Genomic DNA, 22,280 nt, shown 5'->3' with positions numbered 1-22,280 from the left:
GAATATTGTCCTCATCAGCAGATGTACCTCCTAGAAGACATTACGTATCTGAGTATGTGATCTCTGGTTTCGATTGTATATATTCCCTCTTATCTTTATGATTTTAAAACTAAATGAAGTACTTCCCTGGTGGTGCAGTGGTTAAGAATCTCCTGCCAATGCAGGGGACACAGGACACAGGTTCAATCCCTGGTCTGGGAAGATCCCACATGCTGTGGAACAACTAAGCCCGTGCACCACAACTACTGAGCCTGTGCTCTAGAGCCCGCGAACCACAACTACTGAGCCTGCATGCCGCAACTACTGAGGCCCGCACGCCTAAAGCCCATGCTCCGCAACAAGAGAAGCCACGGCAATGAGAAGCCCGCGCACCACAATGAAGAGTAGCCCCCGCTCGCTGCAACTAGAGAAAGCCCACACGTAGCAGCAAAGACCCAATGCAGCCAAACATAAATAAATAAATAAATAAATTTATTTTAAAAAAAACAAAGAGCAAAAAACTAAATGAAGCCTTGGAGGGGGTTCATGTCAAAGATCCCTCTAGTTCAAGTCGCCATTGTCTCAAGTTATTTCACTTATACTACGAATGATGACTTTCAGCATCACAGATACAGAAAAGTAAAACCAAGCAGCAACGGCCAGGCTATTGTAGAACTGAGGGAGGAGAGTTATCAATGCTGTTACCATTTAACAAAAGAATTTAGATGGCTGCCCCTTAGCAGTGGTAGATCAAGGCATTCCTTCACCCAGATGTGCACTTCTCCAGTTGTAGGAAGCTTTTTACCTGTAACAGAAAAAAGAGAGAGAAAATGAAATTCCACTGCCATTCCTCTCTCGGCAGTACTGCATGCAAAGATGCCAATCTAAAAATGGTCTGACATAGTGATGCTAACTAGTGCTTGACCATGTGATCCTAATTGATTATATCTATTCTTAACTATATCTTTCATAGTCTGGCTGTACTGAGCTAAGATAGCTCTATGAAAATAATTTAATTGATTCCAAGTACAGAGTATTACATCATTCTTTTTGGGTTTTGCTTGGCTCAATGAGATCAATTACAGATATTAGGTATGTGAATCATCCATTTACAGTTATATTCAAAACTACTCAGTGAAATGCATATACCTTTCAAATATTAATACCAATATCAATCGGTGCTGATAGGAGGCATTTTAAACATATTTGAGTATAGAGTAACCAAAACAGGTACTGGTTAAGGTATAGTCACTCTTCTTGATAAAAGTAGTTACAAATTTTATAGGACTATTGTATAGACACACATAACAGCCAGTATTATGGACAGGGAATTACTGAGAAGTTGGCTTAGTCTGAAGTTGTTGTCTAGGTTGGATGCACATGGATGGAGGAATACTACTGTATATTTCTGGATGGGTGGACCCAATCAGTCAACCAACCAGTATTTAATGAGCATCTATTATGTGCTCAGCCCTATGCTAGGAATGTCATTGGACATACAAGGAATACAGGAAATCTATGTCCTTGGGAGATGTTTACAGTTAAGCTAGAGAGAGAAACTCAATAAAAACTATAAAAATGTAATGTAAGAATGAAATGCAAAGTTATTACTGTAATGTTCTAGAAGATGATGTGATCAGTGAGGGTAAAAACATTCAGGAAAAGCTTCAGGGAGGAGATGGGACTTCATCTAAGACTTGGATAGGCTACTGAAAGTACCTGAGTTTGCACCCCCTGATTTCAGTGCTAACATTCATATAGATTCTTAAGGAGAACAACCTGGGGAACTGTGTGGGAAATGAGAGGGAGGTTAGCACTTATTTCCTCACAGTCTCTTGCTCCTTAACTGTGCTGGAGAACTGAGGCCCTAACATCAAGGATGCAATTTAAAATTTTGAAGAAAAAGCTTTCTCCCCTAATGAGACCTTGAGAGTAGAGGACAAATGACCTCTAATTTCTTAGGGGCTTCATATGAATTCTCCCAATTCCCACCTATGGGGGAAAAAAACACACCAGTTCCATTTGTATTACAGCACTATACAGGAAAGTTAATTCACACTGTGGAGACACAAACTTTTGGGAGAGTGAGGTAAAAGTTAAAACAAGGGCTGTAAGCTGGACTGAAAAAAAAAATGAGAATTTTTCTCATAGAAACAGAAAATAGAATGGTGGTTACCAGGAAGGGGAACCTGGAGGGAAGGGGAAGAAGGGAATTGTGGTTTAATGGGTATAGAGTTTCAGATATACAAGATGAAAAAGTCCAGAGATCTGCTTCACAACATTGTAAATATACTTAACACTACTAATGGTATACTTAAAAATGGTTAAGAAAAATTTTATGTTATGTGTTTTTACCACAATAAAAAAAAAGAAAATTCTGTAGTTTACAACTGTGAATTGACTCATTCGGTCTATACGATTACTAAATTAGTAAGTTTATTTAGGGCTTCACCTCTGAAAAAATCATAGAACTCAAAGAAATCCTTGAAGCGGGGAGACATAAGGTAAGGACATAAATCTGGACAGAAAATCACTACATACCAGGCATTGGCTCTGGGACATACTGGAGAGCTAACTTCATTTCACCTCTGTTTTCTGCTTCAAAGGCAACTGGTGCTGTCTGGAAAATGAAGGAATGTCAGCAGGTATGAGACGCAAACCATTTACCCTGTTTGTTGGTGCTCTGTTACGGGACCATACCTGCCTCATTTCTTGGATTAGGTATCACTCATGAGTGCCCTGGATTAAAATTTCCCTCCCCATCAGAGCTAGACTGTTGCTTTTATATCTGAGAAAGCTATATTGTGTATCTTTGCAGGGTGCCCAGAAAACATTTCAAGGCCTTTAGTTCAGAGAAATCAGAATGGCTTTCTTGGAGACAGGAGAGGTGTCCTGGGATGCTTTGGTTTTTATAAAAACACATACATTTTGTCAGTCATTCAGCCAGCACATAAAACAACTTATTTGTATTCTCTTTCTTTGAAGGAGTAACAAGAGTCGGCGGCGGGGGGAAGGGGGGAGAACAAATATTACATTTTCAAAGCTGCATTAACCTAATTATTTTAGACCAAACGAGGAGATGCCTGTAAGGATAACAAAGACTGAACAATAATTTTCAGACATATCTATTATAAGAGAGAGAGAGTTCTACTTTCAAATTCTGGTCTTTTAGAGCCTTATTTCCAAAACATGGCTACATGTCAGAAACATAAGGGAAGTTAGTTAATAATGAGATGCTTTTGACAACTTCTGAGGAATTCACATCTCGCAAGTCGTGGGTAGACCTAGAAATAAGTGCTTCAGGTGATTCTGATGTGATATTTTGGAACCATTTCTTAAGTGGAACTGTTTTATTGTGTAGATACTTAATAATAGTTTGTATTAATTGTATGTATCACTTGCAGCTATGGTGGACTAGCTGGGATCACACCAACCCTCACGATGAGGATAAAAAAAAACTGGATTAAAAGAGTCTATTTGAAGGTGATGAAGAATTATTACAATAGACAGGACTCAAAGGGACAAGATGTTGGAGGCTGACATTCTCTGCTTTCCACTTTGAGGCATTAGCTGATTTTCGAGTAGTGCCAACTGAGAGCACAACAAGCCTAGCAGAAAGAGACTAAGAAGCTGAGCAGGGCTTCTCACAGTGCTGGGGAGGCAAAAACTGGCCAGCTAAGGAGAGATGGTCTCAGAAAATCCTCTAGACCAGTAGTTCTCAAAGTATGGTCTCCAGGCCGGCAGCATCAGCAATGCCTGGGAACTTGTTAGAAATGCATGTTCTTGGGCCAGATCTTACCAAAACAGAAATCCTCAGAACAGGGCCAGAAATCTATGTTTTAGTAAGTCCTTCAGGTGAATTGGATACATGCTAAATTTGAGTGCTACCTAGGTTTTCAGTTGCAACCCATGAAAGACCACAGCCTAGGAATATGGGCAAAGAAAAACTAGATCAGACCATGTGAAAGCTGAACCCCAGCTTCTAGTCAGTTCATTACCAGACTAGATTAAGGTGGTGTGTCCCTACTCTGTGTGTCAGATGCAAAAGTAAACCCTCTCAAATTATCCCTAGAATTTTTCATATGCAATGTCCAGCATGCAATAAAAAATGAACAGGCATATCAGAACAAAGGACCAAATGACCAAACTAAGACAAAAAATTAGATAAGAGAGACTCACAAATGTTTAAGATATTGGAGTTTTCAGATACACACTTTAAATGACTTTGATTAATAAATTCATAAAGATAATGTGAAGATGGAGAATTTTAGCAGAGAAATGGAATCTATAAAAAAGAATGAAATGAAAATGTAAATCTGAAAAGTATAATTGAGGACCTGTAGATGGGTATAACAGCAGACTAGACACAGCAGATAAGAAAATTATTGAACTAAAAGTTAGGTAGCAAAAAATAGCCAGCCCAAAGAATAGAGAGGAGAAAAAAAAAAGAATAGAAAATATAGAAAAGAGCATAAGAAACATATGGGACAGAGTGAAAAGACGTAATGATCCCAAACTATGGGTAAGCATTCTGAATGAAAACGCAATTTTACAGCAGCTCTCTCCTGTATCCTAGGCCCCAAACCAACCAACCAACAAACCAAACAAAAAACTCTGCACTTACCTTCCGCTTTAGAGGGTACCACTTCAATTGTTTATTCTGTTTGTTATCCCAGTCCCAAGTTTCCAAATCAAGTTCCACTTCCCCTAGAAAACTGTTGCGCTTAAATGTATCTCGATGCCAAACAGACAGGTTCAGTTTCTGTGTCTTTAAGATTTGCCTGTCGATTTTATACTGCAGTTCAAAGAAGGAAATTAAAGTGGTAAATAATATTATTTTATGCCAAAGTTATGACATAGAGATGAAGAAAAAAGTCATCTGTGTAGATCAGATTTTCTCATCTGCTAGGTTTCAAGTCTCAAGAATATTGCAAAGTCATCTTATTCTAAGTGTCTTGTTTCAAAGAGCTCAAATTCATCTTTCACAAAAGCTCATTTTTCTTTTCCCCTCTGGAAAAGCAAATGATGGCTCAAATATCATAGCCGGTAATAGCTCTCTAAAAACAAAAGCCAATTATTCAATTTTTACTGGATGTTTTTAGTTCTAACTAGATATAACATAAATCAAATTCAGTCTAAAAATACAAATGAAGTTTAATCCAATGGTCTGTTTTCTACCTAAGGACAAAGTATTTTTTTAATAGACTTTATTTTTTAGAGCAGTTCTAGATTCACACAAAATTGAAAGTACAGAAGAGTTCCTATATACCACCTGTCCCATATACATACAACCTCTCCCACCATTATCCTGCAAGGACAAGATATTTTTCAAGAAAAGATCAACCTGGTTTTTTCAGCATCCTAATAGTTTTAATCTAAAATGTAGTCAGTACTTGATTATATATAATCATGGAAGGGATAATAGTCTTTCTAATCTAAAAATAATCTCTATTTGGCATTATGATATACTACTTGACTGTCCATTTTGGTTGTAGCAGACTTGCCTTTCTCTGAGTTTACCATTTAAACTAGCTGGCTTTTCCTGAGTATAGGGTTGAAGTAGCTGACCTAGAAATAGCTAGGGTTCTGAGGTATATCATAGTCAAATCATAATTAAAAACTTGCTACAGAAAATTCACACATGGATGACTGAGGGTTAATTTAATGCTGCTCCTTTTCTCAGAGGATAACCAAATACTTGGACAGAATTTTCAGAAAGAGGGAATGAATAATCCTTCTCATATTTGTAGCTTTAAATAATCTGTTACTCATGACTAAGGCAGCATAATAAAGTTTGAAGGAAAAAGGAATATGGGCATTTGAGCCAGGTATATTCTTCATTCATCTATCCATCCATCTATCCTTCCATCTATAAACATTTTTTAAGTACCTACACCAGACACTGTGCTAAGAGCCAGTATTTACTCAGTGTTTAATGCATACTAATTACTTCATACATATTGGTAGGTAGGTACTATTCTTATCTCCCTTTTGCAGATCTGAAGTGCAGATGGGTTAAATCATTTGCGTAAGGGTACCCAGTTTACAAGCAACACAGAGTTGGTCCCTGCCTTCATGGAACTTACAATTAAACCAGTAGTTAAAGTGCTGAAAGTTAACACAGCCTATTGTAAAACAAGGAGACTGAGGCAGCAGACAGCAGGGAAACTTAGGGGTTAAGGACAGCTTCTAATAGGAAGAGGCATTTCAGGCTGTGGGAAGTAGTTATGGACAATGTGGGGAAGAATATCCCAGTCTGAAGGAACAGAAAGTCCCAGCAGTGTGAGAAAATGTAGTTCCTCCAAAGAACAGAAAGGAATCAGGGTGACCTGAAGAAAGACTATGAAAGTGGAATGATGAGGCTGGAGCTCAGGTTATTAAGGGAGTGGTGTGCGTGTTAAGATGGGTGTACTTGACCCTAAGGATAATGGGAATCCTCAAATATTTTAAGCAAAGAAATAACATGATCAGAATTAGGCTTTTATAAGACTGTTTTGGCGGCAATGCTCAGCTTTATCAGCTGTGTATCCTTGAGCAAGTTCCTTTATTTCTCTAAGCTTCATTTGCCTCATCTGTGAGACGTAGATAATACTATCCCCCTGGCAGGGTCTGGACGGCATGCATGAGATAATGCATACAACAGTCATGGTGTATCATCTCATACAAAGCAGATTCTCAGAAAATGGTTATTCATTTCCTTCTCTCTTGGTGACTGACTTCCTCTGTAGAGATACTACCCAAGATGACATGGCCTTTTAAATGCATAGGTCACCATTTAGGATTTTCCTAGATAGAGAGGTCATAGATACCCGCAGTATCTCATTATACACAGGATTCAACGTTTTCTTCACTACAAGCGTTTTCTTCTTGCCCATTTTGCCCTTGTCTGGTAACAGATAAGTCTTTACATATCTAAAAAGAGAATTGAACAGACAAGAAGGTCAGAGAAAATAAAAGTGATGTGTCTACCTCCACTTTTAAAAATGCATTGGAAATTGATAGAAATAATTATTTCATGACACCAGGAAAAGCAGTATGTAATAAATGCTCTCACCAACACCTTTACACTTAAGCTTTTAAAGTGATTTCAGTGGAATTGATAATTTTATATTGTTTTGAAGATTTTTAAGAGATATTTCCTGAATTCCTTTCTTCCTTTGACCTTAACTAATGTGGGGCAGAGGGAAGACGACAGACCTCTAACGTGATGCTTAATTCTATTGGCTAGTTTCCTATTAAGAAAAGGCTTTGATGCTTGCAGAATTAAAAAAGTTTTTGTGACTGTCTTTTGAAAAATAATAATCTGGTACATATCTAATCAAGCCATATGAATGTTAAAAAAAAAAAAAAAAGAAGAAGAAAAAGAAAAAAAACAAAAAGGCTATTAAGCCCAGTTCCTTTTAGGATTGGGCTTATGCCAGCAAAATAATTAAGAATCAGACTTCTGCATAGGGATAAGTAGGGAATACCATTCAACTTTGTAACTAAACTGAAATGCAATTAAACCTGTGATTTCAAAGATGAATTGGTAATTCCCCCTAAAGTTCTATAGAATATAATTTAAATATGGAAACGACCTTATTCTAGAATCTTAACTATTTCTGCACCGCAGAGCATTATAAAGTATGTCCCACGTGTCCCTAATCTTAGAGAAAGTTTGAAAGTGTGTGGAGAGAGACTGGGGCTCAATCCATCATTCCTCATTTTGCTGCTGAATTTATGTAAACAGTCACTTATCTCCTCTGTCCCTTGTTTCCTTATCTGTAAAAAGAAGGAATCAGGACAAAGTGACCTCAAAGGTCCCTTCCAACTTGAAACATTTTGTGCTTCTCTGATATTTTTATAATTTAGTAGGTTTGGCATATGAATCTATAAAGTAAACAGCATTTCCCCCGAACTTCTTTTCCCAAACGTTCCTTTTAACACAGTCACACACATACCCTCCCTTCAATTACTTTCTTTCCTTCCCAATTTCTACAAGATTAAGAGTAACTAAGAGAAAATAGTGACTCCAAAATGTACTTACGGGTCCGAACGTTGTTTTTTAATATCTGCTGCTGCTAAGTCTTTACACTGGGCCACAAAGACATGCAACTCCTTCAGTGAGTCCACATAGTCGATTGCAAACTGAATATTTCCCTTCACTTCCAGATTGCCAAAGTCTCCACTATAAACACTCATCACACTGCCGCTCACCTGAAAGCGTCGGAAACACGCAGTGTTTGTCTCTATCTCATTCTTGAACCCAACACAAGGATCATGGATGTAATCTTTGCTTGCCATTATTTCTCTAGTTTGCATATAAAAGCAGTTAATTTAATACGGCATCAAAAAAGCGTACCAACACAGACAACCTGACATGATCTACATGACACGATGACTAGTGTTTAACAAAAATTGCCTCTAAGAGACATAGAGGAAAAGTGAAATGCAAAGTTTTTTAGATGCTGACTCATTTCCAAGCAGGGTGATTTTATGGTAGGGGGCATTCAGAGTTCCATTTTTAGGCATGCTTAGAATTTAAAGTGTTAAAGAAAGAGGATGTGAGAAACCCCAGGCACACAAATCACAGTGACACATTGCTCTATCAAATTTCCAAGGCACTAAAAAGGAATTTTACTATGTTACCCATCCACTGAATCTAAGAAAATGCTTACTGAGCCATACACTTTAGAGGTCAGGAAGGGCAGAAAATGGATGATTGATGAAGGAAGTTTAAAGCCTTCCCAAGGCCATACATTTGATTGTCATCAGCAGAAATTCAATTTAAATAGATTTTTTTTACAGAGTTTGAAAAATGCAAGGCTAGTAAGAATTTAAGCACAGATTTATCATTTGTTTAGCATACCTGGTGAGATATGTGCATGAGTATATATATCAGAGATATTTGGATAAGTGTATGTGGACATATTTACATATATATTTCTACACACATCTTACATGCACACACAAAACTACCTCACTTTATGAAAGTTCTGTGTAAAGTCAAATTCTCTAAATCAAATCTGAGCAGCTACACTTAGGGAGCTTTCCTTTGAAAACTCCATTCTGAATCCCTCTATGGGGCAAAGAATCGCCTCTCCTATTCTTTTATGTGAATCAGTACTTTCATTCATCCGAATAAAAGTCTTGCTAAAAGAGAGGTACAATTCTATACCTGCACACAGTATATAAAAGCATATCAGATATAAGCATACTTTGTGATAGTTACCCCATTTTTTGCACAGAAAAATTTAGTGGTTCATCTTGCTGGTAATTTAGGTCTATTTTTTAAGGACGCCAAAAAACCATATTTATTTATTTTGGATATGAACCCTCTTGTGATTAAAACAGAGAAAAAGGAAGATTTGGCTAGCCAGAAGCCAACTGTGGGTTAGAGAAAAAGCTCTCATGCCCCTGGAATCTGAGAAATACAACAAAAGGCCCTTTTACAGTAGCAGGAGCATGGTGGAGCAAGGTTCGCAGAAGCAGAGGGATATTAACATGAAGCCTTTGTTTACATACAGAAGACAAGGACGTCATGCCAGAGGAGCTGCTAAGATTGGTTAAAGAGCTCGGGCTCTTCTTGTGTCTGCTGAGCTGGTAACTGCCTTCTGATGCTGTATCTGTTTCTCTGTCATCACTCTACAAAACATCATACAATATATACAAAATTTAAATTCAAAATGAGTCAAGATCAAAATCTGTTTAGATAAAGATAATATCTTGGTATCCCACTGATCTATGACATTTTCCAAGGTCAAAGTGCTAACTGCCAAGGAATGGTATTCAAGATGGGGTGGGTGGTCTACCTTGGACCTCATCTTAGGAGGAGAGCAGTGGTTAGTTACTGAAATAACAAAGCGATTTTTTTCACCTACAAGGTGGCCCCAAGGTGCATTCTCTTAATATTATACATTTATATTGCTTGGAAAACTTTACTGATACATATGAGAAATTAACTTTACCTAGACAATAAATGTTCTAACATTTACTATCAAATCATAAAATGTCATGCCTAATTCCTCTCATTAACATAGGCTTAACTTCCCTAAAAATCAAGTGTCTCATTTTACTTGAGACACTGTTAAACTAGGGAAAACAAATGCTAATCTGATCTGTGTTTCAATTTTTTTATACATATGTATATATGTGTGTATATATAATTTTAAACCACCTCTTAGGTATTTCTATAGTGCTATTGTGCTTATCTTTTGTGTTGCTATAGGGAAGTATATTGATTTGTACATTCTGCCCAAATTTAGAAAAAATAGCAACAAGATACTTATTTTAAATATGTCCCAGGAAATATTTACCTGGGTCAAGAAAGAAAAGTGACAATAATAAATTTTATTATATTTAGATCTATAGTTTATTAGATGGTAGCTTTAAGAATTTATGCTTCAGAATGAGTTCCTTTTGGGGTTAGAGAGTTTATGGAGCAGTTCAGTGGCTCCTGGGGTTAGGGAAACACCTTTATGGAGAAGTGATTAGTTCATGCTAACATATTCCAGGGCCCATGCAATTACATGTCAATATAACAGATGCCAATCCTAACGCAGATTAAGAAAAGTATTAAAAAATTATGATTTATATGGATGAGAAAAGCATCCTTCCTCAAGGGTGAAAAAATATCCATACATTTTTAATGTCTCTATTATCATACTCCCTTCCCACATGCTTACAGACCATTTCCCCCTATCACAGCCATAATACATTCTACCTGGTACATCAGATAATTAGTGATTATTGGAACGATAGGACCTTGTCTTGATGACCTGGAACACTGATTTTCATAAAGCTGGTACTCAACAAATGTGACTGACACTAAGCCTCAAAGGGACAGTGGACAAAGAAGCAATGCCTGATTTCATTCCACTTCCTTTAACATTCAGTCCAACCCCAGGCACTTTGAAAGGTAAAATGATGCAGCTTAATTTGGCATCTCTGATGTACAAACTCAAACAATTTGGACTGTCTTTTGTGTGGAGCAGTGAGGCAGCAGGTTAAAACTGAAGGGAGGAGAAAAATAAAAAATCAGGCCAATCAGGTATCATTGGCCTCTCAAATTATTAGATGGTTCATTCATATGACCAACCAAGACCAAAGCATATCTACAAAGGTATAAAACCATAGGAACTCCATGAGGTGCCTATGCTGGCTTCCAGCTAATGAGTTAGTTTCAAAGAATGAGTGATTCTTTCCAAAGGAACTGTAATGTGGGCTCTTAAGCATATGCAAGGGCTGAATACTTGCAGATACAGTTCATCTAAGGCTCAAGAGTAGAGAGAACGGTGCCCAGGCGGTGGGGGAGGAGGGGTGTTAATTTATATATTGTCCAGAGCTTTCCTTACTTTCCATCTGCTAAGAGAACACTTAAGGATGCAGCTTTTATTTCGCCATTAAAAATCAGACCAAAACTGCAAACGGGAACAGCTAACATTAAGGTACTCTGTGTCAGCGCTGTGCTATGTGTTTTCCCTGCACTATCTCACTGACTTCTCACAATCTAATGAGGTAGGTACTAGGAAAGCACTCAGGGAAGCTAAGGAAATTGTCCATAATCACGTAGCAAATTAGTAGCATAGCCAGAACTGGGAGTGCCTAACCTCAAAGCTCAGGCTCCTAACTACTTGGCTGCAAGAACATGGAATCTTAGTTAAGTCACAGGACCTGAGTTCAAATCCTAGATCTACTTTTTAGTAGCTGTTGGATTTGGGGAAAGTTACTTAACCCTGTGAGGCTCTTTCTTCTTTTATAAAATGGAGAAATTTGTACCTACCACATTTTGTTTGTGAGCGTTAGACATCAGAGCGAATATCAAGTGCCTGGTACTTACTAGGTACCAAATGAATAATAGGTAATAGTCATTCTTACTTGAGACAGTAGGTATAGTAGTTAATAGCATGGGGGTCAGATCTGGGCTCCAGTGCTGGTTTAACCCCTTTCTAGCTGAGTGAGGTTACCTTACCTCTCTTACTCTCAGTTTCCTCATCTGTAATATCTGGGGATAATGATGGTGCCCACCTCCCAGGGTTAATGGAGGATTAAATGAGATAATGTACGTAAAGTGCTTACCCCCAGTTGATATCCTTAAAGTTTGCTATGTCATTGTTACTCTACTATTTTAACATATGCTTTCAAGCTAGTCATGCTACCTAGACTTAGCTTTCACAAATCAACTGTACTCTAAACTACAGAGGAGCTCATGCCAACATTTTTCTGCTGGATTTTTTATTTTGTACCCACTTTGAAACAAAAGTCACATTCCCAAATCTATGCACTTTGACTTCACCACCAATAAGAGTTACTGTATGAGTCAAATGAGATGTGCCTTGCCATGTTCCAGGACTAACAACACTACCTCTATTGACATGAGAGACGAAGGTCAGTCCTGCTGACCTCTTCGGTCTCTGCTATGGCTGAATACAGACACACCAACCTTGGCATAGCAAATCCACCTATTTGGTTCCATTTTTCGGAAGGTACAAAAGACAAACTTGCCTCATCTTGGAGAAATGCTGGAACAGACTTGCTCATCCTTTTGAGTTTGTCAGGGTGGGAAAACTGATTATCAGGTTGTGAAGGCACTGTGGAAACTAAACAGTAGCATTTCCATTCAAAATTATCCTCACAGTTGTCAGACAAACATAAGGCATAAGTTGAAAACACACTTTTCTTTCGTCTATGAACAGAGATGTTTTTGTAAATTGGTTAAAGGCACAGTAGTTCACATGCACAGGACCATAAGGTAAGCAACATGCAATTATAGAGAGAGAACTAGCAAGGAGGTGAACCAAATAGAAAACAAAAATTTAAAAACCACTAGGTTTACTGGACTGTAGGACTGGATTTGAATTATACTGAAACCTACTACCAATGTGAATTGGTTTTAACTTATATTTTTTCACATTAGAGCTTTGAACCACAAGATCTGTACTTTATTGGTTCATCTCCTTGAGATATATTACATTTTTAACATGCAGGCTGAAAAACTATTTCATCAGATAGCAAGGATTTTGTACACAACTCAATCATAAAAGTTTTCTGGTTATTGAGTGTCTAAAAGGAGGTTGGTTTCTTTAGTGATTGTTGGGATTACCTGTAAGAGTGTTTCGCCCTCAGAAAGTCGTGAAAGACTACAATTTCAAAACTAATTATTTTTTGAAAATAGAAATTATTTAGACACCTGTCAATGCAGAGAGTTTTCAATAGAGATATCCCAAGGCCAAGTCTGAATGATTCAATTTAAGATACTCTAAGAATTTACTATGAAAATGTAGCATATGGTTTCTTTCTGATACAGTAAGTATATGTGTGGAAGTCACAATAAGATGATGAATTTGCTTCCTCATTTGTGTAACTCTAGTTAACTTTCTTTTTCTTTGCCTAAGAATGACAATATCTAAGCTTTTCTTATGGTGAATCAGAGCTTCTATATTGAATGGCTTAATATTTTTCAAGGCACTTAGAACAGTATCTGGCACATATTAGGCCTTATGTAAACATTTGCTAGACAAATAAACATTATCTGATAGAAAATCTTTAAATTATCTTTTCAATGTGATATAAATATACTGACTTGACTTTCTCATTGAAAGAGATACTAGGAAAACAGATGAATAAAAATCAAATTGTATTCCTACATATAACTCAAGAGGCTCAAATTTAGTCCTGAGCATTAGCTAAATTCATCTTCAGTTAAAAGAAACCTAATGAAGGAAGACAGAAACTTGAACTACACATATTAAATATTTGCTTATTCACATAATAGTTCTCACCTAGCTTTACGCTCACAAATGCATCAAAATACATTTATGGTGCCTCACAAGATGATACCTACTTTAATTACTTCCCATTAAACAATAACACATGTGTGTGTGTATTCAGGTGACTTATACTGAAGTAGTATAAAATTAGATCCCGCAGGGCACAATGTAGCCCAATGAGTATGCAAAACTTTTTTATCATAACACTACTCCCTATTATTTTCAAAAGTATATATCTGTTACTCAAATGTAGTCAGTTTCACATTTATTGGGCTTTAGTTATTTATGTTTTGATCATGCATTTCATTGTCTTGTGGTACGAATACACTCTTCACTAGAGAAAAGGAATAACCCCAGCCCAGACATTAAGAGTCATCTTGGAAAATATCACAAAAAAGAGAAATTAATTTACCCAGAATTTAGCACACGATTAGCCTATTTCCCTTGACCAATAACTAAGCTAATTAGGAGGTCACATATGAAGACACAGACATATAGGCATACATTGTCTATGCCTATGTTTTGTTTTCACTCCTCAGGTTAAATGCTGAACAAAACACAGAAAGATAAACTAGGATGCCCAAACTTAAGTATCCAGTTGCCAGTTCAAAAGCAACTGGAAAAGCCTCTTTACCCAACACCCCTGAGGGACAGAAGTCTTGTTTCCTCTGCAGCAGCCGGACAGAGAACACACACCAAGGGCTGAAGCCTGGATTGCCTTCTTTCCTAGGTGGTTCTTAAGAATTTGTCAGGTCATGTGCCAAAGCTCAGCTCCTTCATCTCTGGCAGGAGAATCTCATGAGCAAAGTTTCAGATTTCAGATGAGATGTCACAGCTTTCAAGCATCAGCACTTCTCTACCTAATGGCTCCTTCCTTTGGCTGCTCTTCTCTTTAAGAACCATCAGCACATCCAAAGACTGTTGGGAAACTGTTATTAAAAATTATGTGGACTCCTGAGGGCAGGTGTGTGTATCATTATCTTCAACCCTTCAGTGTCTAGGATTATGAAACCACCTGAAACAGGGACGTCAAGAAGACACACATGCATATCTGCATGCTTTGCTAGCCTCCACAAACACCTTTTTAATGCACTATTTTTACTCAAGATAACAGTCACAGTTAAGAATAGCAGTCTTAAGATTGAACAGAAATGGTGAATAATCATTATCTTTTCTTCATGGTGCATATTAATTAGTTGATGCATATTAGCTACCACAAGTGTACATACATTTATTTTTTAAATTGAAATATAGTTGACATACAATATTATGTTGTGTACTAATTAATAACTTGACATTTGCATATAAAATGATCACCATAAGTCTAGCAACCACCTGTCCCCATACAAAGTTATTACAATATTATTGGCCATATTCCTTATGCTGTATATTACAACCCCACAGCTTTTTTATTTTATAACTTAACCTTTTAAGGTTAAGTTATAAAATAAACTTAACCTTTTCCCACCCACCATGCCCCCCAGCAACCATCCATTTGTTCTCTATATCTTTGAGTCTGAATTTTGTTTTGTTTTTTTAGATTCCACATATAAGTGAGATCATATGGTCTTTGTCTTTCTCTGACTTATTTCACTTAGCATAATATCCTCTAGATCCATCCATGCTGTCACATACATTTACGACTTGAGATTCAGATGTTCATTTGCTTTATATATTGAACTATACTAGAGTTTAGTTTTGAACCTCAGAGCTTAAACCCTGCGCATTATAAAATTTGTTACTATAGATAATGTAGAGAGGCATATATGACCATACTACATACTAATTGTCGAAGTACAGTTCTTTCTTAGGTCCAGATACATTATAAATTGCTTCATGTCTATAGCCTTGCGTAAAGGCCATAAGAGATCCAATACTCCAGACTATACTGCAATATAAAAGCCAAGTGATATTAGAAGGTGCCAACTTCATTTTAAGTAAAGACTCAAAGAGCAGAGAGACTGGCAAAAGTATAACAGTACTGAGCAATAACGTATGTATATATAATACATATACATAGCTATACATAAAAATTCTAAACATATTCCTCAGTGGAATCATGAATTAATCATGAATTATAATTAATCATTATAATTATAATTAATCATTAATTATAATTAATCATAATTAATCATGAATTAATCTTTCAACACAGATAGTAGTAAAATATTTTTCATAAAACCCTTGTCAGAATGAAATAGTTTTGTAAGCTGCAAGAGTTTAGTATAATAATAAATGCTATGTTATTAATGGGGTTAGTTATTTCAGTACATTTAACACCATGTAGAGTGGCAACATTCAGTCATTTGTGAGAAAGATCCTGCTACTCACTTCCTGGAATGCATTCATTTGTATCTGGTTCCTGTTCTGCTTTTTGATCTACTCAGAAGAGCAACATTGAGAATAAATACCATTTTAACAGAATGATGAAAGAGACACGAAAATAAAGCCCAAATGTCAGTTTCACAACTAAGACTGCAGAATACATCAGACAGTTTTTCAGCTTGCTTTCCTCCATTCCCCAGTGCAATTCTTCATTAGCCTCTTTGAGGTCTCCTGTTTATCTAAATTTCCAGCGCAGGAGATGTGCAGTGTCTTTCCTCTCACTCAATAAGCCACAGCATGGAAAATGGAACGAGCACTGTACTAGGAGTAGTAAAGCTGAGATGCCCGTCCCCACCCTCCCACTGACTGACTAGCTACAAGAGCTTAGACAGATCACCTAATTTCTCTGAGCTTTTCTCATCTGTAAAATGAAGATAAAAATCACTGCCCCACCTACTTCAGTGAGGTGGTGGTAAACATAACATGAGAAAGACAAAACTATTACATAAAAGTAAGGAATGACCTTTGAAGAGCTCTGTTGCTGCATTTTACATGAGAAAGCTCAGTTAATATACATTTTTATCATTATAGTGCAAGCAACTTAGAAAACAAAATTCTAGCATACAAGTATACATTATATTTATGTTTGCATAAATGCTGAACCATAAAAATCAGACTCATTTCCATCCCTCCCACCACTATTACCCTATTCATTTTATAACTGAACCAAGTAATACCTGATCCATTGACAAGCTGCAAGACCTTCTGGCTCCTTAAAACTCAGAATCAGTTAATTTCACCCTTGCTCTATACTTATTTACTTGACCAGACGCAGGATCCCCACTCTTGTTCTGGGACCCTTTCCTTTGACCTTAAATCTTTACCAGTTATACCTAGAGAGATCTAAATGCTGAGACTTGAGAATCAAATATAGGAATAACTTAACCCAGGAACCCACTCCACTCTCCCTGCCTTCACAAGGAGTTTTGCAAGTCAGAGTAGCAAAAATCTGCTCATACCCATAGAAATACAATTTCCTATTTTTAGAAACCCTCCCTTCCCAAGGGCCTCTGATGAGATCCTCACAACAGTATCACCAGCAGAAACCTTAAGAATACAAGCAGCATTAAATGCACCAAGTCAGAACCATTTTGTAATAACTTAGGCACAATTCATCACATAGCGGCAAATGACGTTCTTCTATTTCTCTAACAGCTGCATCCCGGTGACTGCCCAAACCATCCCAGAACCTAATACACAGACAAACATGCAAATACATAAAGATATTTACCATCTTCAGCACTACGCACTAATTCTTCTGGCAGATTATCTACTTTTGCTTGATCTGTGCAGGAGAAATTAACAAATGGTTAAAACGACTGACCCTTGGCGAAAAAGAACAGTGAGACTGTCCCTGGAAGCCCCCGGAGTTGGAAGCAATTAGTCAAGATGCGGTGAGGGGTGCAACCAAGATGTCTTCCCCAAAATACTTTCTCTTTAGATTAGCTAGTTGAGCCAGTGCCATAGCGGGAGCTCCCATTTCAGCCCCGATGCAGCTTACATCAGCACACTGCTGCACACGGACTCCCAAGGGTTAGAGGGTTAGCTCAGAGCAAGCAATCGGCTGGCAGCAGGAGCAAGCACAGGGCTGCAACAGCCTCTTTATTCTTCTGGAAAGGGTAAGATGCTAGCCATGACTAACACCTTCTCAAACCTACGGTCATTAACAAATATTTCTGTGCGTGCATCATCATTCGTGTATGCCTCTGGGAGCCTTGCTTGGGAAGTCAACTGAAGAGACGTAACTGGGGACCAGCTGCTAAGTGGAATCTTGGCAGGCTCGTGTGAGAGTGGGTATCGGTATTTGGAAAGGAGCATGCAGGAATACCCGTCAGCTGATGGTGTTTTTTATTTTAACTCTACACATTCCTGAGTACTTTAAAGCTGCACCATGGAAATAGCCACATGCTTCTCAGGCAAGAGGTTTGCCAAATTGGACAATTGTTGCTGAGTTTTTGTTTTTTTTCCCTCAGGGCCCATCACTAACATCAGGAAGAACAATCAGGGCTGTCCAACAAAGGACTGGACTCGCCTTCTCTGGAAGCATTCAGGGGATGTGGGGGGTTGCCCACCTGTTAAGGGGGCTTTAGAGGGAATTCCTGCACTGGGGGGAGTTTGGAATGGGTGACCTTCAAGGTCCCTTCCAACCCTGAGATTCCAAGATCTTTGGTAGGGTGAGGACTGCATTCCAAACTGGGACTATTGCCCCCAGAGCCCTGAAAATCTCTGAATTTTAAGAATTGTTTAGTGGCATAGCTTTTTCTTTTTTCTTTTCTTTTTTAAAATCTGAGTTTTCAGTCTCAATTGCAGATGCATAAAAATATTCTAAACATGACAATGGTCAATTTTAATCATATGAGTTTGGCAGTGGTTAACTTGCACTCAATCAGTTTTCGCATGACCATCTGTAATCCCAAGGGTGCATTCTAGCTTAAAAATATTAAGAACAAAACCCCAAGGAGTCACAATCTCTAAGTCCCTATATACATTATGCTGTATGTTAGTACTCGAGAAATCCTTCACCAGTTAAAGGAGCAGCCAGTGGGGAAGAGTGTGCCTGAAGTGTTGCATGTCAGATAGCCTTTGGGCTTATAATTCCACTATCCAAAAGAAATGCATGAAAAGGGATAAAAGAGAAAGCAAAGTCCTTGAAGCCAGGGACTAATTCATCTCTATATCATGCAAAAATTCATCAGACATCCAACACTGTCATATGTAACACGGTCACTTCATAAATGCTCTTGTTAATAGCCTGTTGATTTTGAGTCCCAGCTCTGCTGTATGAAAGGAAGCAAACTACTTTACCTCTGTGAACTTCACTTTCCTCATCTGTAAAATGGGAGTAACAATTTTTCCCTCACAGGGTTGCCTATGCCAGTTAAATGGGAAAATGCATGTAAAACACTTAGCCAAGTCCTGGCACACAGTGTTCAACCAATGTTAGCTATTACCACTAGAATCACTAGCTACCACAGTCTTTTAAAACTCACTGTACCTGAATAAACATTCAAACTGGGATTCTTCAATGAAACCTAGTATTCTAGTAACCAAACCTCATGCGTTATTTTAAAAGCAAAGTTCCAGCCACTTTAGGCTGAGCCTCTTCAGCTCACTTGGGAAAAGTTATTCTCATCTGTTAACTCCCCTTTAGGGTTTTCAGTGCACAACAGCATGCAGTGAGGCCACAGAAGAGCACATACGCATTTTTAAGCTGAGATGGGGGCATGAACAGTCGGGCAAACTTTATTCTCACTTGATGAATCTGATGCAATATCTTCTAGACTTTTGGAAGGCATTTTCCTAGCAGCACTCCTTTCCAAAGTTTTCAAAACAGGACTGGGTTCTTCTTCTGAACCTGTTGCAAGACAAAACTGATGAATACTGCACAAAACAAAAGAAAAAAGAAAACAACCAAACTCTTAATAATCAATGGACACTGAAATGGTAGGCTGAAAGGAGGCATTATGCCATAAGCCTCTATACTTTTATTCACTCTATGAAGCACTCCAACAGAAAAAAATAAAATTTCTCCACTAAAGAATATTAGTATATTCTTTAAATAACTTTCCTAGTCAAGAAATATTTGTAAGCATAAATGATACAGAAACAAGATTAACAAGATTCCCACATTAATAGAAATGTGCTCTCTTAGTCTTTTACACCTCTATTTTAGGCACATGATTTGTTCTGTGCCAGACTTTGAATCTTTCCCCTTCACTTTTAGCTTTTGAAGACAGCCACAAAATGGTTTTAGGAGCATTAAAATAATTAGCTGAAAACCATAGAAGGCAGGATTCAGATGTTTTAACATCTGTGTATAATTGGGTACACAGATGGGTGAATTCTCCAGATGAACAAATGTAGGCTTTTTGGGTTTCATGAACTGGTGAAATTTCCAACAAAATGTTGGGTAATGATATGAGGTAGTCAACTTTTTATTTTACTAAGGCATTTGCGGGTGGGTGGGGGGAGGGAGGTCTCTATTATCTACTAGTGCCTTTATTTTATAAAAGGAAAGGCATTTTAGGACAAAGGGAAAAAAAAAACAAGGAAGAGAAAGGGCATAACCGGAGAATAAGAACAGTTCTTTAAATACATCTAATTTTATAAAAGTTTTTCTCTAGATAGTCCTTAATTGTTCCATTTTGACAGTGGAAACTCCATCATGGATAAGCCCTGGTCTGAGTACTCTCATTCATCACTGTTGTAGTCTCAGTGACTAGAACAGTGGCTGGCAACAGGCACTTTGAAAATGTTTGCTAAATCAATGAATGATTCCATTAATGAGTCAATGAGTTTGGGAACTACTTCTCTAGACAATACGTTCCTAAAATGCATTCCAGTTCTGCCCAATGTTAATAGGCATTCTCCAGTAAATGGATCCTAAGATGAATTAGATTTGGGATGCTCTGTGTTCAAACTTAAAAGGTTTCTTACTGCAGACCTTCTCAGTGACTTTAATATGCTTTAGTGTACTAATCATGTGCACGATCTCCCAGCATTCCCTCCCCGCCTATTTAAAGGAACATACCGAGGTATTGGTTGGTTAAGAGCTCAGCCACAAGTCAAACATGTTAGGCTGCTCATCAAAATTATGGTGCCTTGTTGTCAGGTTCTTCCCTACTCTCCATCCCCACCCATTTCTTTAAAAAATAATAATTTAGGTTAGAAGATACAAAACTATTTTATACCTCCTACTTGGCTTATAATTTTAAAATATCTTCTCTGGGCTCTGTCTGTCTGGGTGGTTATTTATACTGATTATTTCTATTTTAGATAGGCTTTTTTGCTGTTCAATCAGTTATGCTGGTATACTTTAACACAGCCATATACATTAAGCAACAGTCCGTAACGTAAGTGCAAATTTACAAGCCCTTCACCTCCTATAGGTCAATTTGGCCTAGTAACTCATGGGGTAGCTTAGTAAAAGTCTACTTCAACAAGTTTAAGATGTTGCCTTACACTCTTGCATATGTCTGGTTTGAGAGACTGGTATTTCATTTTCCTTTTCTCACCAGTTACAAATGTTAAAGGGGCTTCAGCTTGATTAATTAGGATTAAAGGTGGATTCTTTGGTCAGTTTTCAATAAGAGGCCCTACAGCTACTTGCAAAGGAGCCCAAACCTCACAAATCAGCCACTCAGTAAAGCTCATTTGTTCTCATTGAGGCTGAAGGGAGCCAGAAAATGACAAATTCTATTAATTTTCTACTAAGGAAGGTGATCAACATTAGTTGTTGTGCAATTTTGGTTAAAATGTTCCAGCCAGAGAGCATCCTTTATCATTGCATCACTCTAATCAGCTAACTTCTAATCCCTATTTGTTCCTGGGTTTCTCTCCCAAAATAGCCAGGTTGCTCAGAAGAGCAAACTGAGACAAGCCCTATCTTTTATAGCCTGGCTGAAACCAGAAGCCCAAGTCCACTTAGGTGAATATGGTAATTGATTAAGATCTCCATCCACTTAGCTAAGGCTGGAGCCAAAGAAATGCAGCAGGCCAGGCAATGACCTTATAGGTGGAATCAGGTGAGGTCATCAGACTGAGGCATATCCTAGAAGGGGAGGATCCTGCAGATAATTGCAAACAAGAGGGAGAAAGTGGCAACAGAAACACCACAGCCCAAGGTATCTGAGGGAAACTTCCAGCCTTGCACTTTGTTCCTGGTACTTAGCCACTAATGTGGTAAACTACTGTTCTTAAAAGGGAAATATGTGACCAATTTGGGAGTTTCTTGCCACAAATCTTACTAGAGACTCCTGTATGGACTGCCAATTAGGAAATTCTAATTAGTTCCAAGAGGAAAGCACACTTGGATGTTTTAGAGGTACTCTCTAAACCCCAAAAGTTCTTTAAAAAATATTTTTGAAACCTAAAAATTCTATCATTGATCAGTGAGAATAAAATCAGATTCTGAAACACTGCCTGATGGGTAAAGCTATCTCTATGTAACTCATCTGATTAAAGAATATAAAAGGAAATGTAGGGGCTTCCCTGGTGGCGCAGTGGTTGCGCGTCCGCCTGCCGATGCAGGGGAACCGGGTTCGCGCCCCGGTCTGGGAGGATCCCACATGCCGCGGAGCGGCTGGGCCCGTGAGCCATGGCCGCTGGGCCTGCGCGCCCGGAGCCTGTGCTCCGCAACGGGAGAGGCCACAGCAGACGGAGGCCCGC

The 22,280-nt window shown here is 38.0% G+C and overlaps 1 protein-coding gene across 11 annotated transcripts in view; it reads right to left on the bottom strand.

Moving 5' to 3' along the window:
• The window catches only part of SYTL2 (synaptotagmin like 2), a 101,360-nt gene that overhangs the window by 3,253 nt on the left and 75,827 nt on the right, over positions 1-22,280 (bottom strand). For 4 of the 11 annotated variants that reach the window (XM_024131742.3, XM_024131737.3, XM_007124925.4 and 1 more), the window contains 10 exons: positions 19,366-19,467; positions 17,344-17,397; positions 16,059-16,106; positions 12,463-12,557; positions 9,484-9,603; positions 8,006-8,175; positions 6,789-6,891; positions 4,604-4,774; positions 2,521-2,599; positions 685-784 (listed from right to left, as the gene is read on the bottom strand). In XM_024131742.3, coding sequence (XP_023987510.1) covers positions 685-784; positions 2,521-2,599; positions 4,604-4,774; positions 6,789-6,891; positions 8,006-8,175; positions 9,484-9,603; positions 12,463-12,557; positions 16,059-16,106; positions 17,344-17,397; positions 19,366-19,467 — 1,042 coding nt within the window. The other 7 variants (XM_055091431.1, XM_055091428.1, XM_024131741.3 and 4 more) reach the window with 5 other exon arrangements.

This window comes from Physeter macrocephalus, chromosome 16 (genome assembly GCF_002837175.3).
Source record: "Physeter macrocephalus isolate SW-GA chromosome 16, ASM283717v5, whole genome shotgun sequence".
Classification (NCBI taxonomy): Eukaryota; Metazoa; Chordata; class Mammalia; order Artiodactyla; family Physeteridae; genus Physeter; species Physeter macrocephalus.
Note: the sequence above shows the minus strand (reverse complement) of the source record. Positions and strands in the feature narration are given on the sequence as shown.